The sequence below is a fragment of the Salvelinus alpinus genome, chromosome 20 (genome assembly GCF_045679555.1).
Source record: "Salvelinus alpinus chromosome 20, SLU_Salpinus.1, whole genome shotgun sequence".
NCBI lineage: Eukaryota > Metazoa > Chordata > Actinopteri > Salmoniformes > Salmonidae > Salvelinus > Salvelinus alpinus.
The window spans coordinates 50,590,414-50,607,238 of NC_092105.1; the positions used below are offsets into that span (position 1 = coordinate 50,590,414).

Genomic DNA, 16,825 nt, shown 5'->3' on the forward strand with positions numbered 1-16,825 from the left:
ATTATTTAGCTTTTAGTACTGTAGCCTACTCCCTACCGGTCATGTTGTACAGCGCCATATTTTCTTAAGAAAAACCCTGAGGTTTTCATTACATTTTTCTTGGAATAGAAACACCATATTAATCAAATTAATTAAGCTACATTTCTTATTCTCTAGTGCAGCCAATATTTAAAAAAGTCAAATGCTTCTCAAATATGCCCTCTGGTGGTCAAACTAGCACTAACTAGCATTAAATAAAATGTTTATTGGTTACATACACGTGATTAGCAGATGTTATTGCAGGTGTAGCAAAATGCTTGTAAATGGCATTAATGTATTAATGGAAACTATGGCTGACACTTAAATAACACTCCATAGAATTCTGCGGCAGCCCCCAAGGTGTGCTGCAGTACAACGTACAACTTTTACAGGAAAAACCACTGTATGCACTGAATGAAGCTGTAAGCATGCTGAAGTAAAGACATTATGAACATTACCTTGCATCTTGTATTGAATAATCAGTACATAAAACAGTTAATGAAATAATTATAGCTCAAGTAAGCTAGCACTTTGCCTTAATAATTTAGACAAATGTAGGCTTTTTAGCTAACTTTAATGGCCACAGTTTTAAATGCATCCCAATAATTAGGCTATTTCATCCAAGAAAGGAAGACCTACAACCGTAATACCACTATTCAACTTGCGAATAAGAACTTTATATATTTCATGAATAAATAAGCATTAAACTATATATAAACAATGTAGGCCTAGGTTACACAGCCTACTTACTATTAATTACTATTTCATTAGGCCTATTTGTAAACATTTATAAACATTAAGTATCACATTCATATGGATTTAAAACATTTATAACAGCTTCATAAGTTATATGATAAATCTTTCAATCCTAATTATTAGAGGCCAAGGTTGAGAAAGGGGAGAAAATGTAATGTGAATCAGGGGGCCATCCTTGTTGACTCTGGTGGAGAACAATATCTGTTGGTCTGGGAAGGCTGGAGCGCTCAAGGTAACAGAGCCATCATTGTCCTTTTCCATACACAGAGGAGTCTCTATAGACAGGACATCTACAAGGCTACTCTACAGCGGCTAAAACAGAGGAGAAAGGAGACGCTGTTCCAGAGGATCATCAAAGAAGACTTGGAGAGTGCGGCTTTGAGCATGAGGGCCACAGGCAGGGACGGAAAGGCGGAGAGCAGTAAGTGTATCTGGAACAATCAGGACATTGGGGTCCACGAGGTGGAGGAGGACAGATGCAGGATGAGGGCTAGGCTGAGAGAAGCAGTGGCGGAGGACAAGAGGAAGGGGGAGGAGAGGAAGTATCCGCTAGGCCTGCTGGAAGAGCAGCTGGGCCTGGCCAGGCAGGAGGCTGCATGGAGGACACTGCATAAGGATGTACTGCAGGCAGAGGAACACAAGATATCTGTCCAGCTTCAAGCACAAGCAACCGAGGCCAAATACACCATGGAGAAGAGGATGCTATGTGAGAAACTGAAAAGAAAGTGTTGAAAGAAGCACAGGAAGCCAGGAGAGAGAGAATGAGACTAACATTGGATATCAAGAGGCTTGGAAATTAGCTGACAATTAAGATACAGAGGCAGAAGGACTCTGTTGGAGCGTGCTATAGCTCTACAGAGAGACCTAGAGGAGACCTTCTTGTAATAAAAACACAAAGTGGTGTCTTAAAATTTTATATGTTTCCACACATTCACCTTTTAAAATAAAGCTATGTACACATTTAATCTTTTCCCACAGTAAAAATAAATCAATCAGATACACAAAGCCTATGGGAAACAGGGTGAAAAAAGTAAAGCATAAACATTTTACAGTTCAAAAGGAAAATTCTGAATCACCCAACAATTATTTAGCCTTGAGAATTTTATAATATTGCCATTGAGTTATTATACTAGCCAAGTAACCAGAGGTCTGAAAATGATCTGAAACATTTAGCTTTATATTTGATTTCCTCTAAGAAATTATTCAGTTTGAAGTTGTGATAAAACATTTTGATTAATGCTTGGTGTATCACAAAACAGGTGATCTGAAATTCCAATAAATAATAGAATGTGGGCTGATTATAGTGACCTAGATTAAGCCTACAGTACTAAATTGCACTTTTTCCAAAAGTCCTAGAATACCGTCTCTAGTCCAGAAGTACTCCATTCAAGGTTTATCTAGATTCATGAAATCACATTTGCAGTTAATTACCAATTAAAATTAATTTAATCTGGGCCTGTGAAGTTGGCGTTATGTTTGGGACTTGAAATGCATTATTTTCCACCTCAAATTACCTTTGGTTAAGAAAATTGAGCACATACATGGTCTTAACAATCAAATAAAAATTCTGAAAGTAAGGCAACATTCATACTTTTGTGGGGCCAATCCTGTAATTCATTATGAATTGACATGAGGCACCCAACAAATACATTTAGTTGAAGTCTTTCCCCTAAGAGAAAACCAGGTGCCACTCCCTGCTTAAGTTCAAACAAAAACATTGATTTATTTAGCATGCATAATACAAACCAATGCTGTTTATCCAAAATATCAAATCAAATATCTTGTCAAGGAAAGTAGAGAACACAGCACGTATGAACTCAAAACCCCATGAGGTATATACTAGAATTGTGCAAAACAGACACCATATATTTTTGTAATCTGTTATTATGCAATTTAAGTGACACCAGGTAAGGCAAAAATGCTGTCATTTCAAGATACTCTTTTTTTTGTTCATCTGGACAATATACAAAGTAATTATTGATAGCGGCGAACCCCCATTAAGAGAATGTGGCCAATTAGGTGCTTTGGATTCAACATAAATCATCCCAATTGGCTCATTCAAGTTTGACAATGCAGGTTATTATGTGGAACATTTAATGTGTTTAACCTCTACGGGATCAGTGTCCCCCCCCCACGGGACGGTTGAGCTAACGTAGGCTAATGTGATTAGCATGAGGTTGTAAGTAACAAGAACATTTCCCAGGACATACATTGACATATCTGATATGGGCAGAAAGTTAACATTCTTGAATGAATACCATGCTATTGTTTGAGGAGAGTGCACAGTTATGAACTTGAAAATGTATTAATAAACCAATTAGGCACATTTGGGCAGTCTTGCTACAACATTTTGAACAGAAATGCAATGGTTCATTGAATCAGTCTAACACTTTTCACATACACAGCTGCCATCTAGTGGCCACAATCTAAATGGTGCCTAACCTGGAATAGTACATTATGGCCTTTCTCTTGCATTTCAAAGATGGAACAAAAACGCATGTTTTTTTTCTTTGTATTATCTTCTACCAGATCTGAACGTGTTGTTCTCCTACATTAATTTCACATTTCCACAAACTTCAAAGTGTTTCCTTTCAAATGGTATCAAGAATATGCATATCCTTGCTTCAGGTCCTGCGCTACAGGCGGTTAGATTTGGGCATGTCATTTTAGGTGAAAATTGGGGGGAAAAAGGGTCCAATCACAGGCCTCTGCAATGGCTTCCTGACCAGTGCGTCTAACTGCATGAGAGTGAGGCCTGAAATACAGCATACAGCTCATGGAAGCCCACGCTTACTAGCATCTTAGGAGTATCAGAGCTCGGGCAGGTTCTGCTGCACTGCAACATTACAGTGTTACTTTTGTGTTGCATTATTCTTGTCCGATAAGATATTATGTGTTAGTAATATTATTGGGAGGATACATCTTATCAGTTGTCTGCAAAGCAATATTATTAAGTGATCATTTCTGAAAGAAAAAACATCTTCCTATCTCACACCAGTTCCTAACTGCATATGAAAACTAGCGAGCGTCCGGGCGGGGGAAAAAGAGAGTGCCAACATTGGGATCAATCAGAGCAAAGAATGGATGGCTGCCTATGGTCACCCTGCAGCGTTATCTGACAGTCTATTTTAGTCTACTAGCCTGGCTCCTACCTCACAAATCTCATCGATTCATGTTTCAGATTTTTTTTTACTGCCATCTCTGATGGATTCTATTAGGACAACTGATGCAGAGGACTCGCATCTTTGAGCTTTCTATTGTCACTTTGTGTGCTGTTAGGAGCTGGACTGAAGATAATTACGTAGTTATCAACTAAAGATTACAATGACCTACTTCGCCCCAAGTGTCTATCCCAAGCAAAGAATAATACCACTAAGCTCATCCACATATTAAAAGAGCTCTTAAATAAAGCAATAAACCAAGATATTATGGAATTTGTTAAGTGTGGTGTTAGTTACAAAATAAAATGTTAACTATTATAGAATAACGCCAGCAAAAGAATATCTTGATTTAAAAATTCTAGGTCCTAAAATATCATATAGGACATCGCCTTTTAAAAGCTTGCAAATTTATTTGACATTTCCTGTAAAGTTTGGTGAGACTTTGCCTGTTGTCAGAGAGTTTATTCCGTTTTATGTTGACCACGTATCCTAATTTCCCAGGAAATTGCTCAGGTGTGCTACTGTGCTTAAGGTCCAATATAACATCATCTGACAAAGTGCATTGATTCATACGAATTGGCTGAAATAGCTCTATGGTTTAAATAACTGTTCTTGGGTCACTCTTGTTGTGTGTGCCTTAAAAATGACCTCCGCTCCCACATGAGCATTAGAAACTTAAAAAGGGACGAGGAGGGAGTTTGTACAATATATATTTTCCTATGTTTGAAGTTAAGAGAAGGGAAGAGTAATAGATTCTAGTCAAGCATGACTCCCTCGCTCTCACCATCATTCTCACTCTCTCCCTCTGAACTGGCGTCCCCCTTGCCTGTCCCCTCACGCCTCCTCTGGTGGCGGGGGTCTCTTCAGGTCGCGGATCTGCTTGATCAGGTAGTTCTTCTCGTCACAGAACTGCTCGTCCTCAGAGCGATCCGTCTGGAAGTGGCTCAGGAATTCCACCAGCTTGGCCTGGTTCTTCAGCAGGATGTCCAGCACAGGCTGAGTCTTGTTGGGGTTGGCCACAAACACCTAGGACCAGAGTGGACAGTCTTTGAATTGAATAGTGCTACAGCGTGAGTGAGTGCCATAGCCTGACATCTATTCTAGTTGGTTAACTGGTAAATGTATACCTTAGTATATGTTAATGGAATCATTTATTTAGAATAATACAACAGTATGAAGTTATAACTAACTTTTAAAGGCAGCATTCATATTTCTGCATCCTCTATAAAGACTGAGAATGATAGATTAGGGGATGAAAATGTGAATAACATGTATTTTAGGTCAAGTAACCCAAAACGGTGGAAACTAGGACAAGCAGAGAATGAGGCCAGAATCTGTACCCTCAGCCTTGGCCGATCCCTTAATTAAAGATTTCTACACACCTTGAAGACATGGAAGGCCTCAAACTGGATGTTGCGGCTGTTGTCTCGCAGCATGTTCATCATCATCTTCAAGTTCTCTGCACGACTGATGTACTTGGTCATCACAGTGAAGTTATGTCTGTCCAGAAGAAGCTCTCCCAGGAGCTACAAAACAGTTTGGTTAGTAATATAAAAAAGAGGGTCATCATTGCTTTTAGGATAAGTTAGTAAGATATTTCAGTTACAGAAGATAGTAATAATTGAGTCACGTGAGAGGTCAAAACTTTAAAATGTTGGGTTTTATGACAAAGTGATACCATGCAGCATCAAACGTGATATAGAGTACCTTCAGGGACTGCCGTTTGGTGACATAATTCTCGGAATGCAGGAGCTTCTCATATTCTGTAAACACCCTGTCATAATTGGTCTCCAGAAAATCTGCGCACATAATCTTATGTCTCGTGAGAAGATCCTAGCAACACATTTGAGAGAAAAGAACAGGATATTAGATCAAGAAATAACAGATCATACTAAGGACACTAGTGCTAACGTCCTGTCCAGGGGATGTACTTGTGCATCAAGCTGCCTCACGATACAGGAGGTTGGACATAGGGCAGGAGCCTTTCTGGCTCGGACAAGGCTTAGTTACAGTACGCACATAGGCCATAAAGAAGTGAGAAAGGCAGCAGTGTACCTTGAATGAAGCGAAAGCATCTGAGGCGATGTCGAAGGTGGACAGCTCTACATAGCGAAAGAAGCAGTAGAAGTCCTCAGAGAAAAGAACGCTGCGCGCCAGGGGCTCATGACGCAGGCACTCCCTTAGCATCATCCCACAGTTCAGAGCCACTTCCGCACTCTCGTACCTGCAAAGGTGGGATTCATGTCAGTAGTGCTCAACACTACTACATGGGTGTGTTTTGTTGGTGATTATTCATTTAGGATCTGCTGAGATTGTATGCACGTGGGTCTGTTAATAGGGATGTGGCGGTCATGACATTTTGTCAGATGGCGGTCATGAAATTGACTGCTGGTCTCACAGCAATTGACCGTTAATTAACAAACATGTTAAGCATCTCCAGGCCTCCACGCACACAAGCCTTTGGAACATCAACATTTTTAAAAAGTATAATAAATCCATTTTATATACACCATCACAAATGCATTAAACCTGCCTAAAATAAATAAAGAAACATTATGATATGAAGAAAGTGTATTTCAGAAGAACAGAATGAGTTAGCCAACTGTATGTTATCTGGCTGCTGTATGTATGCCAACTGTATGTTATCCATTCCATAGGCTAGTTCATTTAGCAGACACAATATGCTAATAAGTGCCGTTATTTTATATTAAGAAGAATATCATTTACTTAAATTAATAAAATAGAAAGGATATTTTTCCCATTCCAGAGTGAGTGCACATATGAAGAGGCTATGTTGAGCATAAAAGTGATAATTTGAAGAAAAAAAGTCCTATAGACTAGATTTAGAGTTATTTGGCAACTTAAGCTATGAAAGATAGAATGTCTTAAAAATCAAAACAAATATGGCCTGCATGATGCAACTATAGCCTATTGATGATTTGAGAAACTCACAAAAAAAAGCGTGCACTGATTAAAATCATGCAGGGTAGTCTACTCCGGTTTTAGAGCGGGGCATGTGCTTAATATGAGCAGCTGAGAAATAAATATCTTTGCAGCTGGGATCCTCTTTTTAGTGGCAACCATCAAAACTCTGCTTTCACAGGATTGCATATAGAAAGGTCTGGGCTTATAAGAACACATTTCACTCCACGCTTCAGCCACTGTTTGAGGAGCATGCAGGCTCTTGCTGCACGACAGGTGAAACTCTGTATCCCATGGGCTCTCCAACCTTGTTCCTGCAACTAACCCGTGCTTCATTTGGGAAACTAAGTGAAATCTGTTAAGGAACATCGATAGTAATAGGTTCACAACTGAACATATTTAATTCAACTGTTGATAGCCTCCCTCTCAGCGTACTTGAGAAAGGAATGGAGGAGAAAGAGGAAACGCAAAGTGGTGAGATATTCTGTATCTCATTGATAGAAAGTTTGGAGCGTAACATCCGTTAACCAGTCCATCCTGTATGCATTATACAGTGCACACTCAAAGGCGATTACTAGTATTTGTTAAATTTTTTAGTATAGGCTAGACCAATTATGTACCAAAGAAATCTTAAATCTTTATATTTTATGCTGTACATATAATGGCACAATCATTTTCATTCAGTTATTTATTTTTTAGCTTGGGCTCTTATATAGGCCTATGCGTAAGCTCTACCAATATTGGCGTTTTGAATGAATCATCACCTTAGAAAGCGCTGTCCATTTTGTTGTGTTCAGCTTTGAAAAAACATCCACAACGACCAATGTTTTCCACTCAGTTCCAACCTGTTGTTGAACTTCTTTCTTCAAATTGATCGATCACAGTGAGGTGAGTTTTCAAAGCATGATACTGTTTTGATGTCATTTTCGATTGCATTTCTATTAATATCAGAGTGGTTAGAGGGACAATAGAGCGCCGAGTACCAGGCCATTAGTGACCTGATGGTCGTTAGCGAGTTGGGTACTACCAACGCACGTCCAGAGTGCATAAGAGGAGATTACTGTGACAACGGTCACGTGGAAATTTACTGTGGTCATGACTCATGACTGACGGTCCGCGGTAATACGGTCACCGCAGCAGCCCTATCTGTAAATTAACAAAGAGGGGAGTTAAATGCCTAAAAAGTCCATTAAAATGGGGATAAACCTAACTAAAATAGATAAATCCATGCCTCTCGCTATGTCTTGCATGTCTACTGATCTAACAGATGGCAGATGGGCAGCTTTGAGACTCACCCTTTCAGCAGCATGAAGAGGATCTGTGGGTGTGAGGAGATATACTCAACCGTGGGCGTACGGGTGCCAATCTGACGCCGTACAATGTTGCTGAACAGCTGGACCACATCCTTCTTTCCCTGGTGGACGATGATGATGATAAACATTACACTCACTTAAGAATAGGAGGGTGATACTGTATGCGCATGTTCAAAAATACTGAGATAAAGGAATGAGAGGCCCACAGAACACTGTCACTCCCCAGTGCTTTATGCTCCGCCCTCTTCTGTATTCATTCATACATCCACTATGGACTACCGTTGTATCCTGAATATATTTCCCCCCCGCACAAAACTAATGGTAGAACATTCCCCCACCTCAAAATCAATCCTTTGCAGGTTTGCAATGAGAGCAATGAGGAGGTTGGTGTTGTAGAGCTCCTGGGCCAGTTGGGCAACTGCCTCCGTTTGAGGCTCCTTGTCTCCTGTACCACACAGCACCTCTTTCAGAGATGACAGGTTCTTAGACACCTCTTCTGCAACCTGGTGACAAGAAGATATGAGGGAACAGCACTTAGTTAAATCAGGGGCTGCATCTGAAATGGCACCTTATTCCCTATAATATAGAGCACTATTAACCAAAACCCATATATGGCTCTGGTCAAAAGTAATGCACTATATAGGGATTAGGGTGCCATTTCAGACGCATCCAATGACTCTCACGCCATTTCTATATGTTGCTGCTGTCTTGATGCTCAAACGTTAGAGACCGACTTTTACTAACAAATGCCAACAGACAATTTCTAGTGTGCTCTCAAAACAGCAGTCCACAAGTACCACCTGACCTTTTCACATTTTTTGCTTTCTGCCGCATCCAGCTTTTCCAAGTAAGCCACGTTCTCCTTCAGACTCTTCACAATCTCTGCTGGGCTCTTCTGAGACTTCCCGAAGGGGAAAGGCATGATGAGAAGGTGATGAGTTGAGTCTGGATGTAGAACGGGAAAAAATGCGCCGCTTTCCCTTTGGATAAAATGTATTGGAGACGAATGATGAGCTATTATGTAAACAAACTGCAGCACACATGGTCTGACTGAGATCAGGGCCTATGCCGTCACTGAAAAATACACATTACAGTACACTATGGTAACCAGAGCCACACATACAGTTGAAGTTGGAAGTTTACATACACTTAGGTTGCAGTCATTAAAACTCGTTTTTCAACCACTCCACAAATTTCTTGTTAACAAACTATAGTTTTGGCAAGTCGGTTAGGACATCTACTTTGTGCATGACAAGTAGGTGGAAAATTATGTGGATATATTGTAGCAACGTCTCAAGACATCAGTCAGGAAGTTCAAGCTTGGTCGCAAATGGGTCTTCCAAATGGACAATGACCCCAAACATACTTCCAAAGTTGTGGCAAAATGGCTTAAGGACAACAAAGTCAAGGTATTGGAGTGGCCATCACAAAGCCCTGACCTCAATCCTATAGAAAAATTGTGGGCAAAACTGAAAAAGCATGTGCGAGCAAGGAAGCCTACAAACCTGACTCCGTTACATCAGCTCTGTCAGGAGGAATGGGCCAAAATTCACCCAACTTATTGTGGGAAGCTTGTGGAAGGTTACCCGAAATGTTTGACCCAAGTTAAACAATTTAAAGGCAATGCTATCAAATACTAATTGAGTGTGTGTAAACTTCTGACCCACTGGGAATGTGATGAAAGAAATAAAAGCTAAAATAAATCACTCTCTACTATTATTCTGACATTTCACATTCTTAAAATAAAGTGGTGCTCCTAACTGACCTAAGACAGTGAATTTTTACTGGGATTAAATGTCAGGAATTGTGAAAAACAGAGTTTAAATGTATTTGGCTAAGGTGTATGTAAACTTCTGACTTCAACTGTACATACATACACACAAAAAAGTATGTGGACACCCCTTCAAATGAGTGGATTCGGCTATTTCAGTTCTTCAAATTTATGCCCTGCTAGAGCTTCCCCGGTCACTGTAAGTGCTGTTATTGTGAAGTAGAAACATCTTGGAGCAACAACAGCTCAGCCGCGAAGTGGCTCACAGAACGGGACCGCCGAGTGCTGAAGCGAGTAAAAATCATCTGTCCTTGATTGCAACACTCATTACCGAGTTCCAAACTGCCTCTGTAAGCAACGTCAGCACAATAACTGTTTGTTGGGAGCTTCATGAAATGGGTATCCATGGCTGAGCAGGTGCACACAAGCCTAAGATCACCATGTGCAATGCCAAGCGTGGCTGGAGTGGTGTAAAGCTCGCCACCATTTGACTACTTATTTTTGTAACTGATGCAGTAGAATCAGATTTAAAAAAATATATATATATATACACCTTATGGAACAGGGGGGACTGTGAAGAGACACACACACGATAAGACACACACTCTACAGACAAGTACACATGGATTTTGTATTGTAGATATGTGATAGTAGAGAAGTGGCCTGAGGGAACATACTTAATGTGTTGTGAAAATTGTTATGAAATGTCATCTAATATTTTTTATTGTAAATGACTGCCTTACTCTTCCTGGGGTCCAGCAACATTAACAGCTAATGGGGATCCTTAATAAATACAAATACTCTAAAGCAGTGGAAACACGTTCTCTAGAGTGATGAATCACGCTTCACCATCGGGCAGCTTGACAGACAAATCTGGGTTTGGCAGATGCCAGTAGATCGCTACCTGCCCCAATGCAGTGCCAACTGTAAAGTTTGGTGGAGGAGGAATAATGGTCTGGGGCTGTTTATGGTTTGGGCTAGGCCCTTTATTTCCAGTGAAGGGAAATCTTAACGCCACAGTATACATTCTAAACAATTCTGTGCTTCCAACTTTGTGGCAACAGTTTGGGGAAGGCTCCATGCACAAAGCGAGGTCCATACAGAAAATGGTTTGTTGAGATCGGTGTGGAAGATCTTGACTGGCTTGCACAGAGCCCTGACCTCAACCCCATCGAACACCTTTGGGATGAATTGGAACTCCGACTGCGAGCCAGGCCTAATCACCCAACATCAGTGTCCGACCTCAATAATGCACTTGTGGCTGAATGGAAGCAATTCCCCGCAGCAATGTTCCAACATCTAGTGGAAAGCCTTCCCAGGAGAGTGAAGGCTGTTATAGCAGCAAAGGGGGGGGACCAACTCTATATTAATGCCCAGAATTTTGAAATGAGATGTTCAATGAGCAGGTGTCCACATACTTTTGGTCATGTAGTGTATTAATATATGGCTCTGATGGTAACTAACAAATCAAATCATGTCCTGACAATGGCATATTTGCTCATCACCATAATTAGCCTAAGCTGTAGGCTACATTGACAGCTACACATGTTATTTATCTTTTTGGTCCTTTGCACCCCTGTATCTCTACTTGCACATCATCATCTGCACATCGATCACTCCAGCGTTAATGCTAAATTGTAATTATTTCACCTCTATGGCCTATTTATTGCCTTACCTCCCTAATCTTCTACATTTGCACACACTGTATATTGATTTTTCTATTGACTGTACATTTGTTTATGTGCATGTAACTCTGTGTTGTTTTTGTCGCACTGCTTTGCTTTATCTTGGCCAGGTCACAATTGTAAATGAGAACTTGTTCTCAACTGACCTACCTGGTTAAATAAAGGTGAAATAAAATAAAAATATTTGTGGTCAGACAATAGAAAACAGAATGATCAGATCATAGCAATCAACTGGGTCAAATCTAATGCAGGGTCCCTGGGAGCTACATGCTAGGAAGTTAGCTAGGTGTCTATCTGTATTGGGCCATCCCCACCCATAGCCAAATGGTAAACTATTATATGAGTTATTGGTGATTTTCCAAAGTAATATCCGGGTGTCACTCAAACGTGCTGATTAAATCGCTATTATTGTATGCTACCTTTCAGTTAGACCGTGGTAATGAGTTTGTTGACGATTGGTTAGAACTGATGATTGATTAGCTAGCTACTTTTATTTTGGCTTGCTAGATAGCTCAGTTTGTTGACATTGTACATGAACCTATAGGACACTGACAGCTAGCTAGTTAGCTAGCCAGCCAAATGTTAATCTTGTCTCGCTAACTTGGCTAGCTAAATCAAATTGTGACAACACACTAAATAACCACAAGAACACAGTCAAATACGATTTCCAGAAAGTTGCTAGCTATCTTAGTAGCAAGCGAACAGTAGCTATTAGTTAAAAACAACGAACGATTAGCAAACGCACAGCTGGCTAGCTAGTTCGTTTAGCATGCTACAGTAGCTTTTTTAACTCACCAAGCTCAGAAGGTAACTTCGAAATGTTTACAAAATATCCTGTGGGAAGTGTAATACTTATACTAAACCTATACACCACACCTAATAACGAACTTCATCACTATCGTGCAAAATAATTTTCCCGTGATCTAAACAGTATTTCTACTGGCTAGTTGTTGTCAAACAACTTAATTTCCCCTAACTCCTCGTTCTGGAGAAGAGGGCGGGCATGTTATGTTTGAGATGTTCGATTGACATCATTTTTAAACCAATCAAACTTAAATGATGGAACGACACGGCCCTAATCCCCGCCCCTGAACCAAAAAATTGTAACAATGTTGCATTGAAACATTATGATTAAATCTATTAAAAAGCATCATTTCTACAGATTACAGTAACAGATGTAGCTATTTGAGGATACATTGTAGCAAGCCCTGTGTACCGGTTTCAATCAACTTGGAAACTTATTTGAAATGCTCATCAAAATACTGCATCAAACAGTAGACCTTTAAGCACAGTCTTTCCAGTTATTATAGGCCTACATATTGACAAAACATTATTTACAGTTACTGACATTTTCTCAGATGCACCAGCCAGGTTGACATGTAGGCCCTATATTTCCTAATAAGGCCAGCATGGGTTGAAATGCTAATTGTAAAATTCTTTAGGATTAAGATTTTTTTTTGCACGTTAGGCAAATGGCCATAATGAAGAATGAATAGCCATAGACCTGGCTAGGGTTGCAAAGGGTCGGAAACTTTCCGGTAAACTTCCAGAAATTTTCCGAAAATTTTCCATGGGAAGTTAAGCCTGGGAATTTTGCTTAAATTCATCAAAAAATGTGCTTATAGCAGTCAACATTTTTTGAAGGATACACATAAGGCAATTCTAGGTCTTGTGGCATATTTTGGTTAAACTATCCCCAATTCAATGGAATTGCAACCCTCTGCATGCACAGTGCACTCTTCCATCACATGTACAGCTGATTCACAAGATCTTGCACACTAATGAGATGCTATTGAGCCCACACTACTGCACTGTCTGAGCCAAGGACTACATGCTTTCTGGTTTTGAGTACAATACTGGGTGGGGTGAATATATGTTATATGACATACATGATTTTTTGTTAACTAGTAAATAGTAGCCTACAGCAAAGTGTGTTTAAATCATTTCTAACTTGTTAACAATTTCTGCTAGTTAGTTTTTGCTCCCATGTGGGTGTTAGCTTGCTTGAGCCTGCTAACTGAGGAGTGTTAATTCACCTGTTTCCATTCATGTTTCATTTTAAAACATTTGTCTTACAAAGGAGTTGTTTAATCTAACTGCTTAACTATTTATCTGTACATGGAATTGTATTTGTGTTTTTTAACATTTTTTTTTGTAATCTTTACTGGAAAATGCCACAGGCACTATCTGATGTGTGGAGACATTTCACTGCAGCTAATATAGAAGGAAAAGTTGTGTACATTTGCAAATACTGTGCCAAATCATATGTGAAGAATGCAACAAAGATGCAGAATCATCTGGCCAAGTATATAAAGTTCCCTCAGCGCTCACAAGCAACCTCTGACAAAAGTCCCTCTACTTCTATTCGATGTGAAAATGATGAATCAGACACCTTATCGATAGCAACGGCTCATGGTCCTCCTGGAATCAGAAGTTTTTTGACTCAATGGAGGAACGTAGTCAGAGATGCTGATGAATGTCTTGCTCGAGCTGTGTATGCAACTGATTCACCTCTGATGCTCACAGGCAATATGTATTGGAAGAGATTTCTGAATGTTCTTTGCCCAGCATACACCCCTCCAACCAGACATGCTTTATCTACTCATTTGCTGGATGCAGAGTTCAACAGAGTTCAAGTGAAGGTCAAGCAAATCATAGAGAAAGCAGACTGTATTGCAATCATCTCTGATGGGGGGGTCGAATGTTTATGGGCAAGGAATAATTAACTACATCATCTCCACCCCTCAACCAGTATTCTACAAGAGCACAGACACAAGGGACAACAGACACACCGGTCTCTACATTGCAGATGAGCTGAAGGCAGTCATCAATGACCTTGGACCACAGAAGGTATTTGCACTGGTGACAGACAATGCTGAGAACATGAAGGCAGCTTGGTCTATAGTGGGGAAGTCGTACCTTCACGTCACACCCATTGGCTGTGCTGCTCATACTTTGAACCTGCTCCTCAAGGACATCATGGCACTGAAAACAATGGATACACTCTACAAGAGAGCCAATGAAATGGTTAGGTATGTGAAGGGTCATCAAGTTATAGCAGCAATCTACCTCACCAAGCAAAGTGACAAGAATAAGAGCACCGCATTGAAGCTGCCCAGCAACACATGTTGGGGTGGTGTTGTCATCATGTTTGACAGTCTCCTGGAGGGGAAGGAGTCTCCAAGAAATGGCCATATCACAGTCTGCCGAAGTGGACAGCCCCATCAAGAGGATCCTCCTGGATGATGTATTTTGTGAGAGAGTGGTAAGCAGCCTGAAACTCCTGAAACCTATAGCAGTAGCCATCGCATGGATTGAGGGAGACAATGCCATCCTGTCTGATGTTCAGACTCTGCTTGCAGATGTAAAAGAAGAAATCCGTACTGCCCTGCCCACTTCACTATTGCTCCAAGCAGAGGAAACTGCAGTTCTGAAATACATCAAAAAGCGTGAAGACGTTTGCCTGATGCCCATACATGCCGCAGCGTACATGTTGGACCACAAATATGCTGGCAAGAGCATCCTGTCTGGTGCAGAGATCAACAAGGCCTATGGTGTCATCACTACTGTGTCTCGCCACCTTGGCCTGGATGAGGGCAAGGTTGTTGGAAGTCTGGCGAAGTACACTTCCAAGCAAGGGCTTTGGGATGGAGATGCAATATGGCAGTCGTGCCAACATATCTCATCAGCCACCTGGTGGAACGGACTTTGTGGATCTGAGGCTCTTTCCCCTGTTGCTTCCATCGTCCTCCAAATCTCACCAACATCAGCCGCCTCAGAGCGCAACTGGTCTTTTTTTGGGAACACACACACCAAAGCACGCAACAGGCTGACCAATACAAGGGTTGAAAAATTGGTGGCCATCTGGGCAAATTTGAGGCTTTATGAGCCTGACAACGAGCCATCCTCAACAAGGTTGGAAAGTGACAGTGAAGATGAGGCCTCAGAGTCTGATGTTCAAGAGGTGGACATTGAGGAGGTGGCATGGAAGCCTGAGAGGAGGAAAACCAAAGCTTTAGTTTCTAGACTATCATTTTACAGATGTATGTTGAAAACGTTTTTGGGAGATGCGATGGATCATTGGGGATCATTCAATATTCTCTTTCTTTTGTTGTTCAGTGAAATCATCCCATGTGAAGAGTCAACTCCATTTAATTAAAGTTCAATTCATAACTAAATTGTTTTTAAAAATGTATATTGGAAGGATTTAATCATTTGCAATTATGTCTACTTATGATAAAGTTAAAAGGTTTAGGTTTCTGTCTCCATATGATATGGTAAATATATCCAATGCAAAAAAACATCTACATTTCAATGGTATTCATATTAATTCCCATATATTCCCGTTTCCACCTTTGAATATTCAACAAAATGTGCAAGCCTAGTCCTGGCGTGATCCAAAATATTTCAGAAATCAAATACTTCCATATTATGCCACCTTTTCTTCATACTAATAGACTAGGCCTATCTGTAGAACCGATGGTGTTGATGCGAGATATGAGCACTATTTGTTGTAGGCCTCATAGAGAGCATAATATTATTTGTTCGATGGCATCAGTGCTATCTTTGTACATTATTTGTACCAAAATGTGCGTGCATAGTTTAGTAGTGTATGCTGACCACACCGCTTGCGTCGTGTGCGCGAGCGTTGCAAAATAACTGTACACATGCATGTTATTCAATCATTGCACCCACACTGCGCACACATCAGCGAGCGTCTGCGTTGCCAGGCGCCAAAATAGAAATTGGTTCTATTTGTGATGCTCAACTCACTGCAAGTCCGTCCTCTCCCATCTCCTCATTGGTTTTTAGGAGCATATACCCAGGTGCCATCTATGTTACAACTGCAAGGAGGCTTATTGTGCAATTAAACTGAACGTTTTTACTTCCGAAGTCAACCACTCGTACAAAACTCACTCATCCAATCCTCACACCTCCATTTACACACAACGTACTTGATACATTCTTAAAGCAACAGTATCCAATACTCAACTAAGCTACGACACCATATTACTGAACACAACACCCCCCAACCCTCCTGCTCTAGTTCACATATTCTTTAAGCCACGAGGGAGGAGCCATGACCCGTTGGGGTCTCCCAGTGTTCAAAGGTGCGGCTGGTGGCAGGGGAACTGCAGGCATTTGAGGCCTGACTGGTGGAAGGGCCCTGAACTGAGCCTGGTGAAGGGGTGGAGGTGC

General features: G+C 40.8%; 1 protein-coding gene across 1 annotated transcript; it reads right to left on the bottom strand.

Moving 5' to 3' along the window:
- Nucleotides 1–1,672: 1,672 nt before the first annotated feature.
- LOC139547050 (calcium-binding protein 39-like) lies at nucleotides 1,673–12,624 on the bottom strand. The gene is made up of 8 exons (XM_071356105.1): nucleotides 12,422–12,624; nucleotides 8,976–9,150; nucleotides 8,509–8,673; nucleotides 8,153–8,271; nucleotides 5,991–6,159; nucleotides 5,643–5,768; nucleotides 5,318–5,461; nucleotides 1,673–4,961 (listed from the first exon to the last, which is right to left on the bottom strand). The coding sequence occupies exons 2-8, from the start codon at nucleotides 9,090–9,092 to the stop codon at nucleotides 4,770–4,772; spliced, it is 1,032 nt and encodes a 343-aa protein (XP_071212206.1). The 5' UTR covers nucleotides 9,093–9,150; nucleotides 12,422–12,624; the 3' UTR covers nucleotides 1,673–4,769.
- Between the last annotated feature and the right edge of the window lie 4,201 nt (nucleotides 12,625–16,825).